Source organism: Ruditapes philippinarum, unplaced genomic scaffold, assembly GCF_026571515.1.
Source record: "Ruditapes philippinarum isolate M1 unplaced genomic scaffold, ASM2657151v2 ctg145_1_1_1_1, whole genome shotgun sequence".
NCBI classification, from domain to species: Eukaryota; Metazoa; Mollusca; class Bivalvia; order Venerida; family Veneridae; genus Ruditapes; species Ruditapes philippinarum.
The window spans coordinates 283,220-308,433 of record NW_026863036.1 but is presented as its reverse complement, the minus strand read 5'-3'; the positions used below and the strand labels follow the sequence as shown (position 1 = coordinate 308,433).

General features: G+C 30.9%; 1 protein-coding gene across 1 annotated transcript; it reads left to right on the top strand.

Annotated features, from left to right (window-relative positions):
* Positions 1 to 38: 38 nt before the first annotated feature.
* Positions 39 to 24,621, top strand: LOC132720951 (sterol O-acyltransferase 1-like). The gene is made up of 17 exons (XM_060705197.1): positions 39 to 68; positions 3,157 to 3,211; positions 4,219 to 4,226; positions 5,617 to 5,756; positions 9,584 to 9,613; positions 10,893 to 10,955; positions 11,357 to 11,464; positions 11,827 to 11,975; positions 13,259 to 13,386; positions 16,898 to 16,970; positions 17,600 to 17,699; positions 18,164 to 18,360; positions 19,643 to 19,719; positions 20,287 to 20,385; positions 20,897 to 21,032; positions 21,394 to 21,530; positions 22,468 to 24,621. Exons 1-17 carry the CDS (start codon positions 39 to 41, stop codon positions 22,543 to 22,545), a joined length of 1,608 nt encoding a protein of 535 aa, XP_060561180.1. The 3' UTR covers positions 22,546 to 24,621.
* Positions 24,622 to 25,214: the final 593 nt, after the last annotated feature.

Here is a 25,214-nt window from a genome sequence, read left to right as displayed (position 1 = left end):
GAACAATTTGAAAGGAAAGATGGAAAGACGAGGAGAAAATGGAAATGTTGTACGAAATCACGCACAAGGTATGTTTTCATCAATTACTTTTTGTTCAGATATGGTGATTTAACTTTTATATCAGATAAGAAGTTATTTTATTTTGGGTTGTTTAACATAATTATTGACCTGGTGTTGTTCATGATGAGTAAAAAACAGCTGAACAACAAATTATGTATTGAAATGCAACAATATGGGATGCGGTTATACCGGATCTTGGGTAATTTAGTTCATTTTTAGATATAAATAAGTTTCTAAATCTTCAAAAGTTCCTTTAATTGAAAATATTAGAAAAAGAAGACTAAATTTTAAGTTAAAAACTAGAACAAACATGTGACAATGTTTTTACAACAATGGCTTCAATTACAGCATAAAAACGACGACACTCCTATCATTATAGATCTACATCGCGGACTGAACACACACAGAGGATCTACTTAATTAATGCAAGAGGCCATACTTTAAATCTAATATACATAGATAAGTAAACAAAAGACATAAAAGTTGATATTTGTATTCACCATGAAGGAGTGTATTTTGATTTTACAATTTATGCTTGCGACAAATGAGATTAACAAGTGGCAGTATTACGTCTTGCAATTCTGTATGAAAGGTTTTTTTGGTTAGTAGTAAACAATGTACATAAAGAGAAATATAGACGGATTGACAGTTTCCGAACAAGCAGACGACAGGCTTTTCTTATGAGTAGAATTGCAAGTAAAGATAACCAAATGCATATCTCACTGTATAAAACATATGTAAAATGGTCTTGACTTGTGGTAGGTTTAACTGTAAATTTAAATACCTTCAGTGTCAAACAATGTGTTGAAATATATACTGAGACGAAGCTAAGATTACAAGCTTTTCATTGGCGTAATATGTTTTAAAATCGGACAATAAATCGCCCCAAACTAGCGGTTTAAAAATGGCTAAATTTGCATTGTTTAGCATTAGAGATATCGATTTTGCTTGAAGCTAAGGGAAACAACTCTTGTTTTTTCACTCGATATACCTCGGTTATTAACGTAGTTCATATAGAGACTGTCAATGTAATTTATCTCTAAAAAATGAACAAAAAACTGATCAAAATAACCTATTGGGCCATTTCAATAAACAATACATAAATGCATCTAATACCACTGATAACTTTTTTAAATCACATACTTTTGTAGGAGTAAACATTTTCTGCTTATTTCTCGTGATCTAAGTTTTTGCAAACCCATTTCGTGATGTTTATCACTATATACTTATAGGTGATAAATTTTTTGGATATTATGGTTAATATTGGTTATTTGATAGAATTTTCAAGTTCCTGTGATTTGATTGACCATCATGAAAAATGTATTTATGTAATTTTTTTTATAATAATAGCATATAACTATATGAATGAAATCTGTTCTGATGGATTGATTGGCTGTCAATTGGATGCAAACTAAAGAATTGCTAATCTAGTAGCCCAGTTTAAACATTATTGAATAATCTCAACAAAGACAGAATTAATGAAATAAATTCATCACTTAAAATATAGAATTTGATTATGAAAAGTAGGCAAAGCCTATGAATGGGAAAATCAGATAAAAACATTTCATTCATTTTTTATCCCACAAAATTTGTTTAATAGGGGTCATTTTATATTACATGAACTGCTTTCTGTTTACAATCGGAACACCATGAAGATTTTCTTAAGCCGAAAAGTTTCATTATCACTGAAAATCAATTTTGATTTACATTAAAAATGGGGCACCCATTCTAGAAAAAAGTAGAAATGACACGGGAAAATTTCCACTGGATAGAACTTTATATATATTTCATTTTTTTTTTTTTTTTTAAAATTTGATTTCCTTTTAAAATATTTTATACACATGTAGTCTATAAGCCCGGACTTCCCCTAATGAAATTATTGTCAATATTTAATAATTTCCCTTGCCATTAACAAGCTATAATGAGCCCTTTTTAAGTAATGAGTAAGTGTATTGCAACTTGTCAATGAATCATATATATATATTTATATATACATTGTATTTGGTTTGAACATTGTACTTTAGTTAAAAACATGGCATTGCTTCTCTATAAAAAAATTTTAATAGGCTGTAACCAAATGGCAAAACTTTTGAAACTAGCTGCATAAATTGATACAAGAAGCCTTTATTTTAAATAGGTTTACACATTTTAAAAAAGGTTAGCTACTAATAAGCCTATTTTTTGACAATAATAATAAGTCTTAGTTAAACTTGATATAATTTGGATAAGATATTTATATGCCCTTTTAACTAGCTGGATTCATAAAAGCATCATGTTTAGAATAGTAAACATTAAAGTAATTTGTTGAATTGCACCATCTTAAGTTCTACATATAGTTGGTAAAAAATTGTCACAAAATCGTTTATTTGTGTATTTCTTCACAGTATTCACAATGACACAATAGATACAAATGTAGTGATAAAAGGGTTTAGTCTATTTCAACAAGCCTTTGCTGTTTGTTAAACCCTATAAATAACCAGTATATTAATAGCCAGGATTTCTGAGTTTCTGCACTTAAAATTAATTGAGGGTCCATGTTCAGCTCCTGTTTTGTGCCTTTAGATTTTTTGTTGCTTTAGTGCGGGCATTAGATTTACCCTTGTTTAGGTTTACAGTTGTGTATTCCAGCATTTCAGTATTAGCATCTCCCAATAAAATTGAATAATGTCAAACCCCTCAACTAAGGACAAATGTTTTTTTTAATATATAAAAATGTCAAGACTTAACAGTCGGACCACCCACTTCAGACAACTTATAAGCATAGCTCCATGGTAAAAATATCTACCCCCCCCCCCCCCCCCTGAGCGTTTTAAAATATTTTCATGAAATTTGGAAACCAAAATAATGATAAGTACCATACACATCATTTGTAGGAATTTCATTATAATAGAAAAAACATTTTAAATGTACTACATGTTTAATGACACAAAATTATCAGGAGAGAAAGCAAGATAATAGAATCCGGATATTCTGTCTAAGTCCATAAGCGCAGATTCTAAACAAGTTGTACATCAGTACATCAGTAAGATAAAAAATTCTTGTACTACAGTGAATATGCATCTGTATAAAATGAAAAACTGTGTTTTCTTTTTTCAGATGCAGGAGAAGGATGACAACACTTTTGATCAACAAATTAAAGTAGCAAAGACTTGTAAATGAAACACAGGTATTTTTTTTCTAATAAAATCGTTGGGTGGGGGGGGGGTTCAGTAAACTTAAAGCCAAGAATCTAATGATACATGTATATATAAGCACCTTTGTTGAAAGAATGACATTTGTAAATTTTCATGAAAGCAGGTGGTACATTCTTGATCTTTTTTTAGGGACAATTATTATCTTGTTGTCATAATTTATGGGGTTTTATAGTTAACAAACAAATCATAGGATGTGATGATATTTTACAACAGATTATATTACAATGCTACTCACTGTATTTGTATTGATCAAACTCTATGTTAAACTCCAGAGAGTTTTTATTTGGAAGAATTAGCAGCTGTTTGTGACATTTAATTTGCATTTCTCAGTTTTATATAGTGCTGATATTATTTTCACATATATTATGGTCAGTAAATGACAGACATGCAAACTGGTGATATTTTTTGGTGTTGTAACACTTTTTATTCAGCACTTATTAAATATACAAGTAATGCACAATGAATCACAAGGTAACTCTTTTGCTAAAACGTTCTCCATTTATGAAATGGCCTTAAAATTATGGTAACTAATTACTTTGTGATTCAATGCAGGATTTTTTTCTCTTCACTTCGGGAACATGACCAAACCCCCAAATTTTTACGATGTTTTAGACATTGATTTAGAAAAAACTGCCACAATATCGTATTTATAATATAGGACGAAGAAATCAAATATTCGATTTATTAAACTCCTTTATTATGTTTGACTCATAAGTACATATTACAATAATTTGGAATGCAATTCACCAAGATTACAATTTTGTATGTCACAATGCAGTCAAATTTAACAAAATTACAATAATTTTACTTATTTTATTTTGTGTTCCTAGAATTTGGAATTTTCTCCTTGAAATTAGGGGGATACATAACTGATATAATGTAAAAAATTAGCCTTCTTATTATGATTATTAGTGAGTTTCGAGAATAAATTGTAATGTTATACAGATTGTTTCATATGTTTCAGTGGTAATTGTAGGTCTGAATCCTGTGAATTGTTAATGTAAAAACAGTTAAGTATTTGTGTAAAAATACTTCATATTTCCTTCCTGATATCTAACAGGGTATTTTATGATTCATATTGTCATGAAATATAGAACATTAGAGACCTTACAAAGAACTAGGTTCATTGTTGATTTAATCCAAATTGCATGCTTGCTTCAAAAATGACTTGTCACAAAGGGCTATGAGGCCCGATTGCACTGACTAACCAAAACTGTACAATTTCTCACTTCTTGAGGGTTTTCAACCTTTTTGATCTTTTTGAAACTGAAATATCTCCGACTCCCAAAGCAAGAGACATTTAATTTAGAATTAAGGTACATGTATTGCTTACAATTATCATAGTGTTATAAATCATACATGCAAACTCATGTTAACCTTTCGCCTGAGTCTACCCATATGACCAGTGCCGACCATCATAAGTTGGCGCGACTGACAGTTCATGGTCTGCACTCTTTGCTATTCAGACAGTATATATTTTGAAAATTTATGTATTATTATGAATGGTTTTGTTCAGACTGAAATTCCATTTAAGATATGTAGCATAGTAAGGGTTTATAGTATTATGATTTATCTTTATGTTAATGATGACTAGACAGGAAGTTCAATGGTGAGATTATAATATCTTGATCTTATGTAAACATACGAACATACGTCTGGTCTGTCCATAATCTATGTCAGTGACCTAAAAGATGCTTGACCTCTTCATGTCATGAATTGATGATAGAAAGAAAGGAAAAAGGTTTCATGGCTTATTGTCACATGTATGGAAATTACAAGTTTTTGATATATTTAACTGGCTTGAACTATAATTTATTAGCCATTGCCACTTGAGTGTAGTGGATAGCCAACATGCACAATTCTGTGTAGCCTAACCAAGTTTCATATTGTTGGTAGCTTGATTTCTTCTAAAATTTTGATATTGCAATCCATTTAACTTTCAAATGTTAAAGTTAAGTGAGTTCATAACTCAAATTGAGCAAGTTAAGATTGCCATCTATCATAAGCTATGTGTATATAATTTTCCAAAAAACATCCTGTTGGCTCTGTAGTATGATCTTTTAGAGAAGCTGTTTTGTCACGGGTCAGTGCTCAGAATGGTCATAAGAACTTGAAGAAGGTGGCCATAGACCAAAATGACAGTCACAAATGCATTTTTGCCTGTCTCAAAACTTACAAAACACTGTTGTTGTATGGCTGGTTTAACCAACAATGATTGTCTCAATTTCAAAAGAAATAATGGCCGAAAAATTTAGTGACAACTCTGATTGCAACATTTTTATTATCATTAGATTTTTTTTTTAAGGAAGATGCTTTGACACATCCAACAAACACACTATATACATCTTTCTTTTATTTTCAGAAATTCCGAGAGGAAATATCGGAGAAGATAAAACGAAACATTGAAGATTCGTTCGATTCATTCCTGTCGGACATTGAACTCATAAATCAGTCTGTTCATGATGAAAATATTAACTTGTCTTTCTCAACAAATAGAAATACGTATGTATTCTCAATATCTTTTCTTTATATATTTCTCTTTCTTAAAGTTATATTTAGATTCTAAAGAGGAAGGTTTATGATAAACTTTATCTCTTTTAGAGTCCAAAAAGGGAGGTAACTATAGTAAAAAATGTGTTCTTTTGTCAAGAGTATAGTATTTTAACATTTACTTATTTTGTCATTTGCCTGTTATTATGTTGTTGTTTTGTTTATTGGTAAATGTCATTTTCATGTACATTTGTTTATTTATATGATCTATGTGATAATGTCAGTAGTATGTAGCATGGTTTGACATTTGAATTTACAGAAATATTGGAATTATGGTTTGAATGGCATTTTACATACATTTTGAAAAGGGGAATATTAGTTTAAACCTTATTTATTTATACTTGAAAAGAAAGCTTGTAGCTTATTTGGCAACACAAGTCCACTTCCCAAAACAAGTTGTACATTTTACCTGATTTCATATGATGAACGTTGTTGTTACCCAAGTAGGGATCATACACACAATCTCTGAGATCAGAGGCAGACATGGTACACCTATAGCTCTACACACAGTGTTTGAGATGTCTGCTAAGTCTGCAGATTCATTCATCTGAGCTCTTATATGGTCACAACCATATTCACCAATTAAAAGAGCAGAATTGGTAGCACTAACTTTAATTGGAAAGTTTACTTATAAATTGGACATATATAAATATGTTTGAATTAAAATAAAACAGTGTAATTGGTACACAACAATGTACATACATTGTAGTAATCTAAATTACATATCGGAGGTAAAGAAAAGGGAAGATCTTTATTAATTATAGTCATTTTTTTTCTACTTATTTATTACATCTTTATTCAGTTTGTCTAAATATACCAGGTTGTTAAAATCTAAACCAAACTCATACACATTTCTTAATAATATTCAATATATGCGGAAATGAAAACATATATGTAACAGTTATAAATTTCACGATTAGAGTGTTTTTTTAACCAACCTCTATATCATTGTTAGAATATCTCTTTGTATTTCATATCTGGGTCATGTGACTTACTGAATGAATACTGTACCACAAATACAAAATGTAGTATGTTAAAAGTCAGTGCACTTAGATAAGAGGATATTGCTACTTGATTATAATGATAGTTTTTAAAATCATGAACTGTAAAATTAAAAACTTTTGTGAGGACTTAAATTTTGTTATTTTTCTAAATTGAAGATTCTTGCATAAAAAAAATAATATCCAAGCACCATAGAAATTGAAAAGAGCAAAATGTAGATATGGTATTTGCTAATAAATTGAATAATAAGCCCGTCAGTTAGTCTGAAAATTAAAATGTTGATTTCTGGAAGTTTTGCACTTGCAAGAATAATTGATTTTACAGAATTTATACGAAAAACAATTGTTTAATAATGAGAAATAATTATGACGTTTTTCGATGAAACGAAATGAAACATTTATGTTTATCATCAAGGAATATCTTCAATGAAATGCCTGACAAATAAAATGAGATTTAAGTACACTAAAATGAGATATAATGGACAATTACTAGGGTTGATTGACTGCTACACTAAATGTATTATTTTGTAAAAGCTTATCAAAGTAAATATCAAACATTTAACAAGTACTTTTTATATTTTTTCCTGGTTCAATGAACGAAGAAGTATATCTTATCAATGATGATTGTTCAGATACTAAATGGTTATTGTTTTGTATCATTGTCATTTAAATATAGACTAAAAGGGCTGTTTGTTGGGACTGATGATGTTAAAAATGTGTCTGTCTGAAAGCCATTGTTATTCTGTGTGTTCATAAGTTGCTTTTGCATAAATTATGTGATTCCAAATGTTATATTTCTTCAAAATATCCTTCCATGTATCAAATTTAATGCTTTGTCTTTGTCCTTACATTACAAGCAGGGTAAATTATTTCCTTATGATCTAAAATGACAGAAACCGCATATTCTTATCGAAAAGATTTTTTCAAAAATTAAATGGAAATAGGGGTAATATTATGTATAATAAAAGGTTGTTTGCATGGTGTAGTGTACAATTGTTATGTTGTAAATATCAGTTGTTAAACTAACAATTGCATAATACATAATTATATATACTTAGTACAAATATATAAAATTTGTTCAGTCTAAAGTAATTTCAGTGTGTATCAATTATTTAGGAGTTACTGTTTACATTATTATGTACATATTTATTATAGGTATCTAGGGCCATAAACTTCCCAAAGTTTAATTCCCAAAAGTGGAAGTAATCAGGTTGTTTTTTTGATTCCAAAAAGGGGGAAGCTAATATTGTTTGATTCCCAAAATTGGAACATAATTTTGTTTGATTCACTAAAGTGGAAGTTTATCTTGTTTGACCCCATAAGAGGGAAGATAATCTTGCTTGATGCCAGAAGGAGAAGATAATCTTGTTTTATTCCCAAAAGAGAAAGATAATCTTGTTTGATTTCCAAAATGGGAAGACGATCTTGTTTTGAATTTCCATTTATATGATCTTTCATGTTTAGAAGCTATGCAGTTTTTATCAAGTTCCAACTTTGTGTCTTATGCAGATGTTCATATGTGATCTTTCTCACTTTAACCCCTCCAGTATAATTGTGTAATTGGCCTGCTTTGACTTTGAAAATATCCATTGACTTATGTTAGAAGGGATTTCAATTTCAAAATGATAAAATTGATATCAACATAGTAAAATTTATATAAAAATGGTATCAAAATTGAGCAACTAACAGGCTAAAAAGTGAGGTCACAATGCACTGATACTTGTTGTTCTGTATAGCAAAGGCAAATTTTTATATATGTATAAACCAGTAATAGCATAATATTAGTAAAGAATAGTGAAGAGCATATGCGTGACTTACAATGTTATTCATACTGTGATAGCAGAAATGTTACATTGCATATTTTAGCTTGCATATTACTATTTAAATAGTTTTAAAAATCACATAAGGCTTCACACATTTTACAGTAACTATGGTGATGTTGGAATCTTGTGTATGTATCATTGTATATAAAAAATTTTGCTTCTAAATTTAGCTGCTGTAATGCGTATAAAGAATGTCATGAATATGTGTATGTATATACGGGGACTACTTTATGGTTCTTAAGTTTGTTTGTACTAAACATTTTCTTTTTTGGTACTAATTTTGTTTCAGAAGTAATGCATGAGTTTAATGTTCTGGTTATAAAAGGTGATGGGGAAGTTAAAAAGTTTGTTATTGATGGTGATAATGATTTTGTTTTAGTTATCAAGTAGTTAAGCTATGTTTAAATAAGGCACCTTTGGCCATTTGTTGCACCCACCTACCTCAAAGTGAGAGCATTGTATTTGAACAAAGCATTACTCTCACTAATCATACCAGTAACCAGAAGAAACCAAGTCTAATAGACAATTTTCTCCCACTGCTGATTCAGAAATCAAATTGGATTAGAAGTCACTAAGTCAGTCATTTGCAGAAAAATGATTATTACTGGTTAGTATTACAGGAAGGGTGCTTAGATTGACCAGCAAAATAAATACAAAAGATGAAGTAAGAAAAAGGTACTGACTTTCAATTACCCTCACTGTTGTGGCTTTTATGTATATCATTGGTTCTACCAAGTTTTTTTTATTTTGATGAAGGGCTCCTGATGTCTCCATCCAATACTTATAGTGAAGTTGGATTATGAATTGCCATATTATTATATGACTTAATATATACTATATTTTAAATTTAAATTGACTTTCAGAAGTCTTTTCTCATACCGTGTATTTCTTGCTTTGATATTAAGCTTAAGATTATAAGTTCATATATAATTGAAGAGTATTTTATATTTTTTAGGCCTGAAGATGTTAAATATAACAATGAACAGTATGTAGAGATTTACACATGGCTGCTAAACCTTTTCTATTTTCACAGCTTTTACTAACAAATTACATTGAAATGCTGTTTTCTCAAGAAATAATATTTCTGATTCTATTTTAAAAACTTTTAATGCATTAGCCAGTAATAGTGACTGAATGTAATAAATAGGAGTTCAGAATGCTGTGATTCAGATAATCATTTCATATTGGTCATTTTCAAATCTGATTCAACCAATCAATTATTAGAGTTTGAATTTAGAAGTCATACTTGTGAAAGAGTTCTGTTTCTTGTGAATGATTATAAAGGTCATAAATTATACAGTCTGGCTATTTTAGTGTGTGCTTTCTATCATAAGTATTTTTGGCCACTTAAGGGCCTTAGTTACTTAGATTATTCATCTTTTAACTGTTCTATCTGTTTGTTATGAATTATTAATTACATACTGTTACATGTTCATGTATCATATAAATACAACAACAAAGTAGTACAAATTTAATTTCTTTTCTTTTCTCTGTGATTCTTTATTAAAATTTTCTCTGCCATGAAACATCTGTATTTTTACATTTAACATTTAAATACATGTATAAATTTTACTGTAAAATGATTGGGGGAAGATGAACATCTTATTGCCTCAAAATTGGTTGGTGATTATGTATGCATAATTTAAGAAATAGACTACAAGGGTTTATTGACATATACATATGTTTCCATTGCATTTGAAGGATTGTCATATTTATTTTTACAGAAACTGTTAGATCCTAAATTGTTTCTTTACTTACTTGAGCTTTAAGAATTGTTTGATTATCTGACAAGTCAGTTATAATTGTTGGATTCAGATACTGCCATCTTTGATTTCTTCTCATACTTCTGCTTTACAAGCTTAGAATTATATACGGATAGGGTTTATACATGTATATATTCTTACTATTAAGTAAATGTTATATTTACTGAGCTTTTCTTATATATAGATAAATAGTAGTATTGCTATTTCAACTAAACCAAAAAAAAATACATGTGATATATAACATGTTTGTTGCTCCGGTTCAAGCATGTAGATTTAGATTGACCAAGACATATGGTTATGATTTTGTAAAATAGTAAATATGTATCACACTTAAATGTAATGCGAATGAAAGTTACGTCACAATCTGTGAATATATTATAATGAAATTATAGTACATAGATCTAATTTAATCTTTACAAAGATTTTTCCATCCACTCTTTATCACCATAATTATAATTATATATAGAAAACTGACTGAAATGATATTATTACCTTTTGAAGGAAAAAGAAAGAGAGAGGAGAACTTCCAGATAAAGAGTTTGTTGCTAGGCGATCAGTACTGACGTAAGTTATTACTATCAATATTTAAATGCTTACGTTTTTCTTGCTCATCAAATTTTAAACTGTGATTCTCCTTTTGTAAACCCTTTCTTTGACATTTTTAAGTATGAATTTTTAAGTTTAAAATTAAAAGTTTTCTCTGCTTTAAGATATGAAGTGATATACTAACAAAACCCTCCATATATGTCCTCCTATATAGCGGGACTTTAGGCCATGTTCCTGTAGTACGTCTCAGTGTCTACACAATTGGTTCAAATTTAGCACTAAAATATGTCAATTTTGCATTGCTAGACATTCAGCTGGCATTACTGAAGTTCCCATTTACTAAAGTTTTGATAATCTAAATGTCAAAGTATGTCTATAGTGTACTAAAAATGTTCATGCTATGTTTTTCTTAATTTCAGAGATTTGTTTGAGATCAGTCATATACGAAGTATATACCATGTGTTTGTTGCCATTCTCATCATCTTCTCTATCAACACTATACTCATGGATATTGTGGAGAAAGGCTCGTAAGTACCAATTGTCAGCTAAATGGCAACATTGACTTGCTAATATGTCACCAGTATAGAGCCAGGTCGACCTGTACCTTAGTGCAGTTTAATCAGACTTTATACTGACTGGCTACTAAAATTTATTATTATTATACAGAAATCCCTTTGAATATTGAATTACTGATCTTACTATTGTAGCTAATACAGGTGCAATTTATTAATAAATTCTAGGGTTTAATATATATGGAGCATAGAAGCATGCATTGAGATTATATAAGAAGCCTTCTTATGGGTTTGAATCTGACTATATGGAAAAAAAAACATGGAAAAAAAAAACTTTACAAAAAGTACCTTTCACAATTTCAATATTTTTTTTACAGACTAGGACTTGAATTCAACCTTTTAACATGGGGTTTAGGTAAATTTCCAAAAGTGGTCTCCCTTTGGTTATGTATGCAGTTTAGTACATTGATAATTGTCTACCCTGGATTTTATGGCTGGAGTGTTTATAGACCAGAAGGAAAAGCAGGTAAGCATTTGTTATTACAGTCAGGACTCATTACAACGACACTGTTTGTTCCCAAAGGATATGTCAGTATATCGAATTTGTCAGTATATTGAATTTCATCATTTATCATGTAATGATATGCTTATTCACTGGTATCTGAACATTATGTATTTTGATCTATAATAAACATCAAGCTATAATGAAAAAGATTTTTGTGTATTTATGTGTTCACTTTATTATACACATTACATGTCATACACATAATACAACAACTTTCTAAAATAATAACAACTAAAATAGTTAAAAAGAGATTGATATGAAAATGATAAAACTTTATAAAATAAAAAAGTACTTACAATGATGGGACTTTTAACAGTAAAACTTTTAAAAATAAAATTGATTGCACACTGTTTGTTGTCTTTGTCAATTAACGAAAAAAGTCTTTGATACCTTTATATGAATTATTTCGGTTTTTTTTTTTTTTTGTTCAAAAGTTAAATAAGTGTGTTGACGTTTAGCTGGAGGTTCTGCCATTATTTTAATAAAAAGTCACAAGTTGGCAAGTGTAACAAAATTCAGCTGACAACAACACGTTGGTATTGTAATAAGGTGTAAAAATCAACTGACCAAGCTACAATACCTGTTTTAACACCTTGCGTCTTTTGGTCACGCCTCAATGATACGTGCGCATGACTGACCAAGTGTCAGTTTAACGGGTACTGATTGTATAGAAAATAATACGTTTGGTTTCCAATTTTATTGAGTCGGAGTCGGAATACGAATTTTCCGTTATAAAGGGTTATAATAACGTTGAAAAAATTTGGTTTCCACCAATTCACTGTCGTTATTTGAATTTGTCAGTATAATGGATTCCGATGTATTGAGTCCTGACTGTATATTATTATTCTCTTTATTATAAGCAAGCTACAGAACTAGCTAACTGAAGTTGCTTCAACTAGAGTGCTTTCACATGCCTGAAAATATGCACAGAGAGTAAATTATCTTACACAAGTTAAAGCCAGAAAGAACCATTGTTGTTCTTTCAGATTATTATCAACCTTTAGCCTTCTGGTGGCAACTAATTATACCAATGCAGACCAAAATCAGATTGACAAAAGATGGACATGTCTATTAAAAATTTTAGGCATTGAGTAATGTCTACTCAATATATTTAGTTTTAAGTTACTGAAATCTCATTATGATAAGTTTTTGAAGTAAAAACAAAGGGTTGTCAACTGTACAAATTTAGGAATATAATGGTAGTTTGTAGTTATTATATATAAATTTCCATTTATATTTTGTAGGTTTGTTTGACTATGTAGGGCTAGCCCTGTATGTCATTTACCAGAGTTTCTTTATGGTCATACCTGTTGTATACATATTTGAAAATCAGATACCACCTGGGTCAGCTTGCATCATTACATGTGAACAGGTAAATGTTTTATACTATCATCTACATTATGTTTCTTTTAACTATTATCTAGTCTATAGCTGTAGAAATGAAATGGTCAACAGTTCATGTCTATTTTTGGACAAACTACAATGAAATAAAGAAGCTTTCCTCATGTAAACACATCTCTGTAAACGAATTTAAACAGATGAAAGAAAAACCCTATGAAAGTGATATAATGTTATGTAAATACTATAAATACAGAATTATCTTGGCCTTGTTTCAGTAACAGGTCATTCATGATAAACAGTTTTCTACTAAAATGTTCAAATATACATAAAAGCATCTTTTTTGTTGTTGCTTGAATATGAAGATAGTTTGCTAATTAAGTCTGTTACTAAGGACTAACTAGTACTAGAGTTATTTCTGAGATGACCAAAGTTGTAAAGATATTTTTCAACTCAAACTACAGTAAAAGTTAAGAAAAACGGACAGCTTTCGGACCGAGGGTTTTGTCCGGTTTTCTCAGCGGTTCGGTTTTCTCAATGTCCCCTTAAGAATCCTATGTACCGAGCACTGACTTACAACGGGTGTTGTATATTTGCATTTTCATGATCATATGTACATAAATTGCTGAAGAAAAGATAAATTACAAAGTAACATGTTTTATTTATTTTTGTCACTTTATTGCATCTAAATACAATAAAATTTTGATTTAAAACAAACACCAGTTACCTCATAATGATACAGTCCTATTATATCCGCACATGTTTACGTTTGGGTACTGGGATAATTATTTAACGAACATAGTTTACTTTGTTTATTTTTAATAATACCCCCTTCCACTGTAAATATTGCCGATGCATTATTTAAAGATTTGGTAAAGCTTCACTGTCTTTAATTAATTCAACTTGGTCACCTACAGAAAGCTATCATCGAATTCTTTTTGGCGATGGAATAGAACTTGACGCAGATAATGTCTTTTTCGTTGCATTGATACTTTGGGAAATGAATATAAAAAAGCAACGCAGTATAAAACTACTCAATTTTTATACCCCCAAAAACGAAGTTTGGGGGGGTATATAGGAGTCACCCTGTGGTCGGTCGGTCGGTCGGTCGGTCGGGCGGTCGGTCGGGCGGTCCAGACGTCCGTTGCATTTTCCTTGTCCGGAGCATAACTTGAAAACTAATGGTTGGAATTCAATATAACTACATACAATGGTCAAGCACATTGAGAGGAAGTGCAGTGCACAAGAACCATAACTCTATCTTGACTAATTACAGAGTTATTGCCCTTTGTTACTTTTCCTTGTCCGGGGCATAACTTGAAAACTACTGGTTGGAATTCAAAACAACTTCATACAATTGTCAAACACAATAAGGGGAAGTGCAGTGCACAAGAACCATAACTCTATCTAAAGTAATTACAGAGTTATTGCCCTTTGTTGCTTTTTCATTGCTTTTTTTTTTGTCCATTGCATTTTCCTTGTCCGGAGCATAACTTGAAGACTAATGGTTGGAATTCAATATAACTACATACAATGGTCAAGCACATTGAGAGGAAGTGCAGTGCGTAAGAAACATAACTCTATCTTGACTAATTACAGAGTTATTGCCCTTTGTTACTTTTCCTTGTCCTTGGCATAACTTGAAAACTACTGGTTGGAATTCAAAACAACTTCATACAATTGTCAAACACAATAAGGGGAAGTGCAGTGCACAAGAACCATAACTCTATCTAAAGTAATTACAGAGTTATTGCCCTTTGTTGCTTTTCCATTGCCTTCTTTTTTTTGTCTGGACCATAACTTGAAGACTAATGGTTGGAATTCAATATAACTACATACAATGGTCAAGCACATTGAGAGGAAGTGCAGTGCATAAGAACCATAACTCTATCTAAAGTAATTACAGAGTTATTGCCCTTTATTACTTTTCCATTGCTTTCTTTTGTCCGGATCATAACTTGAAGACTAATTGTTGCAATTCATTATAACTTCATACAATGGTCCAGCACATTGAGAGGAAGTGCAGTGCACAAGAACCATAACTCCATTTTGACTTATTACAGAGTTACTGCCCTTTGTTTCTTTTCCTTGTCCAGAGCATGACTTTAAAACTACTGGTTGGAATTCAAAACAACTTCATACAATGGCCAAGCACAATAAGGGGAAGTGCAGTGCACAAGAACCATAACTCCATCTTGACTAATTACAGAGTTATTGCCCTTTGTTACTTTTCCATTGCTTTCTTTTGTCCGGACCATAACTTGAAGAGTTATTGTTGGAATTCATTATAACTTCATACAATGGTCAAGCACATTGAGAGGAAGTGCAGTGCATAAGAACCATAACTCCATCTTGACTAATTACAGAGTTACTGCCCTTTGTTACTTTTCCTTGTCCAGAGCATGACTTGAAAACTACTGGTTGGAATTCAAAACAACTTCATACAATGGTCAAGCACAATAAGGGGAAGTGCAGTGCACAAGAATCATAACTCCATCTTGACTAATTACAGAGTTATTGCCCTTTGTTACTTTTCCTTGTCCAGAGCATAACTTGAAAACTACTGTTTGGAATTCAGTACAACTTCATACAGTTGTCGAGGACATTAAAAGGAAGTGCAGTGCACAAGAGCCATAACTCCATTTTGACAAAATACAGAGTTACTGCCCTTTGATACTTTTCCTTGTCCGGAGCATAACTTAAAACGTACTGGTTGGAATTCAAAACAACTTCATACAATGGTCAAGCACAATAAGAGGAAGTGCAGTGCACAAGAACTATAACTCTATCTTCAGTATTTATAGAGTTATTGCCCTTTGTTCTTTTTCTTTGTCTTTCTGGACTTATTACAGAGTAATTCAATTAAACTTCATCAATGGCCAACCATTGAAAGGAAATGCAACATACATGAACCACAATTATCTTTAATTGCCCACAACCATAACTCTATGTTTCAATTCTATTACAAGGTATTCTGTTACTAGTTACATCCTCATTTCCGAAGCAGACTTGTGGGGGTATTAATCACATTTAGTGATAGTTCTAGTTTTATTTATACTGATTTTAACTTACCAATTCCGCGTACATTTTGGCATTAATATAAAACGGTAACATCTATGCCCTACAATAACTCAAACTGTGAAAACGGACATAATAAACAAATCAGACAATCAGTGTCCCATTACTGCTCAGTTAGCATTTTAGGCACAACCAAATGACAAGTACACAAGTATATTCACACCTTCGCCGTCCAATATTGTCAGGGTAATTATCTATATAATTGACTTCACGGTCCCCTATCAACCGTCCGATATTCTGTTTTTACAGATTCCAGTATTGTCAATGTTTAATGCAAAAGTTTAACAAAGAGAAAATTTGGGACTGAATTAATCGTCCGGTATTTAGAGAGTTCCGATTTTCTCAGCGTCCTGTTTTCTCAACTTTCACTGTATTTGACTGGTCTGAAACAGGCACAGAATGTACACTGAATCAAACATGTTTATTATCATATCTATTAAATATTTCATGATGTGTTATATTTTCAGTTGAGGTTCATGATGAAATCCCATGCATTTGTCAGAGAAAACTTTCCGAAGGTTTTGGAATATAACAGCAAAGGTATCTCACATTTTTGCTCAGTTATAAAATGTTTGAGTTAGTTTTTGGCTATACGTTATCATTAAGAACTGATACTTTGTACATTTAAGGTAGTAATTACTTATATTTGGATGTTTGAAGTGTTTCAGACAAAAATTTAAAGAAGATGGAACCATATACAGGTTCCAATTATGAACATAGATTATTACTAGGAACCATGTACTGCTTCTCAACTTAAACAAATTAAAGTTTCTCCTAAAACAGACAACAGATAGTCTTCACATTTCTGCGAGTGTTTCAATACTTTTAAATGGTTAAAGTACACCATTTAAATTATTATTAATGTATTTTAATACAACAAAGTCATTGTTCTTGTTCTTGTATGATTACAATTTGTAGCATTTAAATTTAGTCTCCTGATGTAAATAAAATGATTTTCACCTAGAATGTAATACATAATTGGTAATCATTACATTCAGTCAAAGAAACTGATAGAAAGTAACAAACAAACAAACAAAAAATGGAAAAAAGGATGGGTTAAGTGCACATGAAGATGAAATTTGTACATATGTCAAAGCAAGTTTCAGGGTTTCTTTATCAATTCCTAATTTTCTAGCATTATTATTATTTAACAAATGTATATATTTCAGATAGTAAAGATCATGACAGAGCTGACCTATGTCCAGATTTCTCCAAATATTTGTACTTCTTGTTTGCACCTACACTTATATACAGAGACAATTATCCCAGGTAATTTTATTTATTTTCTTTGCTTAAGTAATGCTTACTGATTGCTTATTGTGGGTTATAGAGTCCAATGATATTTTTCAGGTTTTATGTCTTGAAAGCACTCACATGTGCCCACTTATGTTTAACCACTGACTTTTGTTATGCTATTAGGATTTCTTCCTGGAATGAAAGTTACTTTTCCAAACAGACTTCAAACTAAGTGTGTAAAGGTAGTTTTGAACATTTTACCATAAATGTTGGGCTTTAGGTCAGTTAACATTGTACAGCGCAGAATTTTCCTTATCTGTTAAGGGAGGTAATATTGTCAATGAACATTCATAACATCCTTAACCACTTTGTCTGGAGGCTTTAAAAAAGAGCTGTCAAAGTTTTCATGTTCAACGTTAAGAAAATGTTAGTGATAACTTATTTTCCTCTTTGTATTATATGCATACTCTTTTATTTCTTGATATTGTTTATTCCAGAACGGCAACGATACGTTGGGGATATGTTGTTAGCAATTTTGCTCAAGTGTTAGCCTGTACCTTGTACATTTACTACATATTTGAAAGATTTTGTGTGCCGGTGTTCCGGAATTTCAACAGAGATCATGTTTCAGCAAAATTATTTATCACCTCTGTGTTCAGCTGTATGCTACCTGGAGCATTAACTTTATTACTAGGTAATTATAGCATAATTATACTTGTGTTTCTGTTTTTTTTAACATTCAGATTTTTTTTTTAACGAATGTAATTGCTGGTTTTTAAAGTTGTTCTACTCTTTGTTTCTCCCATTTTATACTTACACTGGAGCCGTGATATAGCGCTCATGTTGGGGTCCATGATATCAAGACAGCGTTGTAACGAGTAACTTTTTATAACGCTCATTTTGTAATTATAGCGAAAATATCGCATTACCCCACCCACCGCCGAAACATATAACGCTTGTTAGTGGAAATGATTGTTTACTTACCTTCCAATGGATATCAGTCCAAGCTTTTTTATATATTATTATTAATCATTTTGTAAAGCATTATTGAATATCTTTAATATAAACATGAAATTTACGAATTAAAAATATAAACCACGAATGAATGTTTATAAATTTCCAGTAAAACAGCGGTGTTAACATGAGTTATGTGTGGTCATGAAAATTGATAGCTAGTGGATGGGACTAAATTAATCGTCTTTCCTGCTGTCTCTTGTGAAAAAATCAGTCATCCTCAACAACTTTTTTGCAGATAGATCGAAAGTGCATGCTTTTTAAAATTAATTGTACGCTTGGGTGATTTACTTAACTCGTCGGTGTTTGCATGTCTTAGCTAACAGTTTGATACCTGACTGATCAACACTTAAAAATGAACAAAAGAGCAGATTAACGCTTACCTTTGTATGACTTCACACCTTCTTATCATGAGTGACGTAATTATGACTGTTTATTGCACTCGACTGACACATTGAACAAGCGTGATAGTGGATAAGGTGCGGTATTGATATACATGAAAAAAAAATTATAATCGGCGAAAAATACGATTTTTTTTTGGGAGCCAAGGCATATGAGCGTTCTACTGAGATTAGCGCTATACCGAAGAGCGCTATTTCGCGGCTCCAGTGTATAAACCTTTTCTTATGGTATTTTCATTTTTAGAACATTTTTGTATGTGGATAATATGCTATTTTTTATTTGCAAAATATTATTATTATTATTTAAGTAATTGTCTGTTTTAGAAGAAACTTTTAAGTTCAAGTTTAGAAGAAGTACATGGTTCCTAGTAATAATCTATGTTGAAGTAAGGAACCTGTACATGGTTCCATTTCTTGGAATTTGGCTGAAACACTTCAATTTCCAAAATATAAGAAGAAACATTATACCAATAGTTATCAAATAAATGTATATTGACTGAAAGTTTTACCTCTGTTATTGTACACTGAATCTTTAATATTATTGTTTATGTACTTTTGTAGGCTTTTTTGCAATACTACATTCCTGGTTGAATGCTTTTGCTGAAATGTTACGTTTTGCTGACAGAATGTTTTACAAGGTAAGTAATTGTGTTTAGTTTATAATAACTAAATAAAATTCTTAGGAAGATTAAAAAAGCTTATCCCCACTAGTTTAGTTTATGGAATTATATTTCCTATTGGTATATGTGTCTACGCTGAACCTTCATTAGAATTTAGAACCAAGTTTATGATAACAAAAAAGCAGAAAAAATTCTTCGCCAAATACATGAAAGCACACAATCTCAGTGATAACTTCTTTGCCTTCAAACAAAGCAACCTATGTCCTAGAGGTCTGTGCATCTTACTGTAGCCATGAGTTAAGATTGATTCACTATGGCAACAAATACACCTATTACCACATTCCTCCAAGTGGGGATCAATATATTTATGTAGGATTGGAACAATCCCCCAGCCTATACCCCCAAGTTTATAATTAGTTGAACAATGTTAGAAAATAATTTTTAGGCCAGTCTTAAGTTGTTGAAGAAATGAGCATAAATTTGAAATTGATAATGATTAATTTAGACTCTCAAAAAGAGATAATAGTTTCTGAATATATATTTGTACTTTATTTAAAATAATCACATGCTTTATTTAATCACTAGGATTGGTGGAACACAACATCATTTGCCAGCTATTACAGAACATGGAACATTGTAGTACATGACTGGCTTTATACATATGTATATAAAGATTTTTGCAGAGTAAGTTATACTTTATACTTAGTAATTATTAATAGATATTAGTTATAAAGTCACATTTGCTAGAAGGATTATTTTCAAGGTGTTTAAATGACTATATCTTCTCTATGTGACTAAACTATATCTGTGAATGTTAGCCGCAACCATTATTTACTTTCACAACGAACGAAGAAATTTTGAAAATGGCCCTCATCGTACAGAAATCAAAACTAGGTCGCCTGCTTCACAGTCCAAAGCTCTACCAATTAAGCTAAAATGGCAATTCTATTCTGCCTGGCCAGGTTCTATTCTTTTTATAGCTAAATGATGTTTTCATATTGATATTGTCCATGTAACAGCAGACAGTTCCAAAAATAATAGACACACAAGAGTTGCACAAATCTTGCAGGATCAGGGTTAAAAAAATTTAGAAAAAAAAATACACAAAAAAACATTTAATAGCATAATGTATTGTATTATTGTATTACTAGTATATGTATGATGTTGTTTATTGATAGTATTGAAATTATTTCAGGTTCTGGGACCAAGATATAGGAGTTTGTCAATGGCATTGGTATTTCTGATATCTGCTGTGGTACATGAGTATGTCATAGTGATGGCCCTTGGCTTCTTTTATCCCGTCTTGTTTTTTATGTTCATGGGAGCTGGTTGTAAGTTTATTATATAAAAAGAAAACTATAATTGTGTTTTGTTGAATTATATGAGGAGACTTATAAAGCTTTATATAATGAAATATCATTAAATTTATAAAAAAGTAGAATTATGTTGTTTCCATAACTTTATGGTCAATTCTGAAATGATTTGTAATATAAAATGTCACTATTGTTTAACATAAATAAATATTGTAAGTTATGTTCTGGAACAAAATGTTATGCTGCTTTTTTAAATGGGATTTTAACCATTTATCATTGTACATTTGCATGTGTTCCGTTTTAATCATTTAAAACAAAGCATTCATGAAAATACAATAAAATGCAAATTTAATACTTGTATTTTAAAATTTTGTTTCAGTTGGTTTCATCTTTGTGAAAGGCACAGGACGGAGTTGGAATGTCTTTTTATGGCTGGCTTTATTTATGGGAATGGGAGTTTTATTCTGTGTGTACAATATGGAATGGTTTGCAAGACAAAATTGTCCAGAAAATTATGTAAGTCCATGTATTGTAAATTGTATTTGGTCTCACATTAGTTGTTCAATACAAGGGTATTTGTCTATGAGTTAGGACTTGAAATTTGCTTCAGACTGGAAAGAAAAAGTTCAAAATTAAATACTATTGTTATTTTTGTACACATTGTTTGGTTGCATTAAGAACAATTTGGATAGAAGGTTTCTAGTTTCAAAGGCTAAACAAGTTTTCCAAGGGTTGGTGGTTCTACCGAGGTGTTGCAAAATTGCGAAAGGTTTTGATGGTAAAAAAAGACTTAAAATCAAGTTTACTAATAAAATAGAATAGAAAACTAGTTACAAAAACATCAAGAAAAGTGTCTTAATATCTCACAAATGTTTTCCTTTCTTGTGTAAATTGTGATGATTCAAATACTGTGGATTATTAAACGTGATGTTACAATGTAGCTATCCAGTTAGTTCAGGGAACATCAGTGGTTCTACAAAGGTGCCTGCTCATGCCTGAAATAATATATGAAGGGACACCTAACTGAGGTGTTCTTCCTCCGGTAAAGGTAGAAAGTCGCTATATGACCTTTACGGTGATGGTGCGACATTAAAAAAATAATTAGTTGATACAAAATCTTTGAAGACTCGATAATTTGTTACCTGCCTTTAACCTGAATCAAAGTACAAATTATAGAAATCTACATGATAATTAAGATGTAAAGTGACACAATAAACATTCATTCCTCTGAAATATGTATATCTTACCAAACTTGATTGCTGGCCACATGGATTCAAACCCTGTCAGGGGCAAGTCATTGTGTCCTTGTGCAAAAAATTTTACCATCATTGCTTAGTACTGACTGGTTCCAGGAACAGATTCCAGAATGTGTTTAGAAAGTTAAAGATTTATTCACAATCATACTAAGATAATTTCTGTATAAATTTAATTTGATTGAAAATTCTATTTTCAGGATCATTTTATGGATTATGTTGTACCACGATCATGGACGTGCAACTTTGATGCCATGAAAAGTAACACAGAATCCTGACTGACATAGAAATACAGATTTTATTTAAGTCTCATACATGTAAAAAAACAACCAAAAAATGCCAAATTTTTAATCCTGTGAAATTATCATTTTTATTGAAGATTTTTGTATGTTAATATTACATAAGATTGAACAATATAATAACAATAATGATTGTTGATATGCTAAAATGTAGATGTATTTATGTCCGAACAAAATTAAAAATTTTGATCAAAACATTTTTTTAAAATAAATGTGTTTTACAACAAGTGTGTAATTATAACTGTTTTTTGTGTAGAACATTTAGAAATTTCACAAATATTTTTATTTGATACAGACTTCCATTGCAGCCAACACAAAAGTTTATGATTTATAGAGAACATGCATTGGTTCCAGTTTTATGAAATGCTAGCTGTAATCTAATGTACTTTTAATTTATCGTTTTTCATTTTGCTTGATTTTGTTTGAACAAGAACATTTGATGCATTTATAGTAACCTTTTCATGCATAATATCTTTAGTAGCTTTAAATATTAAGGTTTAATATTTCTATTTAGAAGATTTTGAATTAAAATACTTATGATTAAAAAAATTAGGCCCTTCTCTGTGTACATTTGTACTGGTCTGGATGAAATACAAAATTTTGACAAACATTATACATATAATTAACTATGTATCACAACATTGTTAAAACTATTTTTTACTTGCTGCCTTGGGTGTCTGTGGCAGAGTTGTTAACGTCTTTGATTTCAAAGCATTTGCCCCACGCAGCTAAGGTTTTCCTCCACCAGTAAACTTTGAAGTTGGCATATGACCTTAACAGTGTTGGTGCGACTTTAAACACAACAACAATAACTTTCACTGTCTTCAAAACCGTTTCACTAACACCATACTGTAGTTTGACTGCAAAAAAATTATACTTGTCTTTTATATCTGATAAAAGTTTAACTGATATATTTTTTTTCCACATTTGTATGACAATTAAAAGGTATTAAGTACAAGAATTAAGCCAAAACAATTAATTATTATTGACCTTAAATTGTTTTTTCTCATCCAATTATCTTTCAAGTTCAAATTTATTTGAAGAAATGCTTTGCAATGTTATCAATATATGTTTTATTCAAGTATGAGATTGACTTAAACATTTTAAAATTTACAGTCTTGCATTGTATTAATGTTGTATTTTTTGTGTTTTTATTTTCCATTTTCCATCATTGTGTTTGTATGTCTATTTTTATTTTGAAGAATTTTGTCAAGTCAGAAGTTATAGATAGATATGTATATATAGAAATGTTGCTGGACAATATTTTGGTGTGTTGCATTTGTGTATTTATTGATCTTGCATGTATAATTAATTATATATGTAATTATGAATAAGAAATTCTGTAAGAGGGAAGTTACTAATGTAATAAATGAAATGGTAATGTTACTGTAGAAAATATGTGAATAAATGTAAACATTTTAGTAAAACAAATAGCTATAGCAAAAATTTTGCCTCTTGCATTTTTAGCTCACCTGTCACAAAGTGACAGGGTGAGCTTTTGTGATCGCTTTTCGTCCGGCGTCCGTCGTCCGTCCGTCGTCCGTAAACTTTTACTTTAAATGACATCTCCTCATAAACCACAAGGCCAATTTCATCCAAACTTCACAGGAATGTTCCTTTGGTGGTCACCTTTAAAAATTGTTCAAAGAATTTAATTCCATGCAGAACTCTGGTTGCCATGGCAACCGAAAGAAAAAACTTTAAATATCTTCTTTAAAAAAACCATAAGAGCTAGAGCTTAGAATATTTGGCATGAAACATCTTCTAGTGAGTGTCTACCAAGTTTGTTCAAATAAAAGCCCTGGGGTCAAAATTGGCCCCGCCCCGGGGGGTCATTGATTTTCCCTATATGCATATAGTAAAAACTTAAAAAATCTTCTTTTAAAGAACTCAAAGAGCTATGGCTTAGATATTGAGCATCAAACATGTTCTAATAGGTGTCTACCAAGTTTGTTCAAAGAAAAGCCCTGGGGTCAAAATTGGCCCCGCCCCAGGGGGTCATTGATTTTCCCTATATGCATATAGTAAAAACTTAAAAAATCTTCTTTTAAAGAACCAAAAGATTTAGAGCTAAGATATTTAGCATTAAACATGTTCTAATAAGTGTCTACCAAGTTTGTTCAAATAAAAGCCCTTGGGTCAAAATTGACCCCGCCCCGGGGGGTCATTGATTTTCCCTATATATGCATATAGTAAAAACTTAAAAAATCTTCTTTTAAAGAACTCAAAGAGCTATGGTTAAGATATTTAGCATCAAACATGTTCTAATAGGTGTCTACCAAGTTTGTTCAAATAAAAGCCCTGGGGTCAAAATTGGCCCCGCCCCGGGGGTCATTGATTTTCCTTATATGTGTATAGCAAAAACTTAAATTTTTTTTTTGAAAAAACCCAAATAGCTAGAGTTAAGATATTAAGCATGAAACATCTTTTAGTGAGTGTCTACAAAGTTTGTTCAAATAAAAGACCTGGGGTCAAAATTGGCCCCGCCCTGGGGTCATTGATTTTCCTTATATGTGTATAGCAAAAACTTAAAATCTTCTTTGAAAAAACCCAAATAGCTAGAGTCTAGATATTAAGCATGAGACATATTCTAGTAAGTGTTTACAAAGTTTGTTCAAATAAAAACCCTGGGGTCATAACTGGCCCGG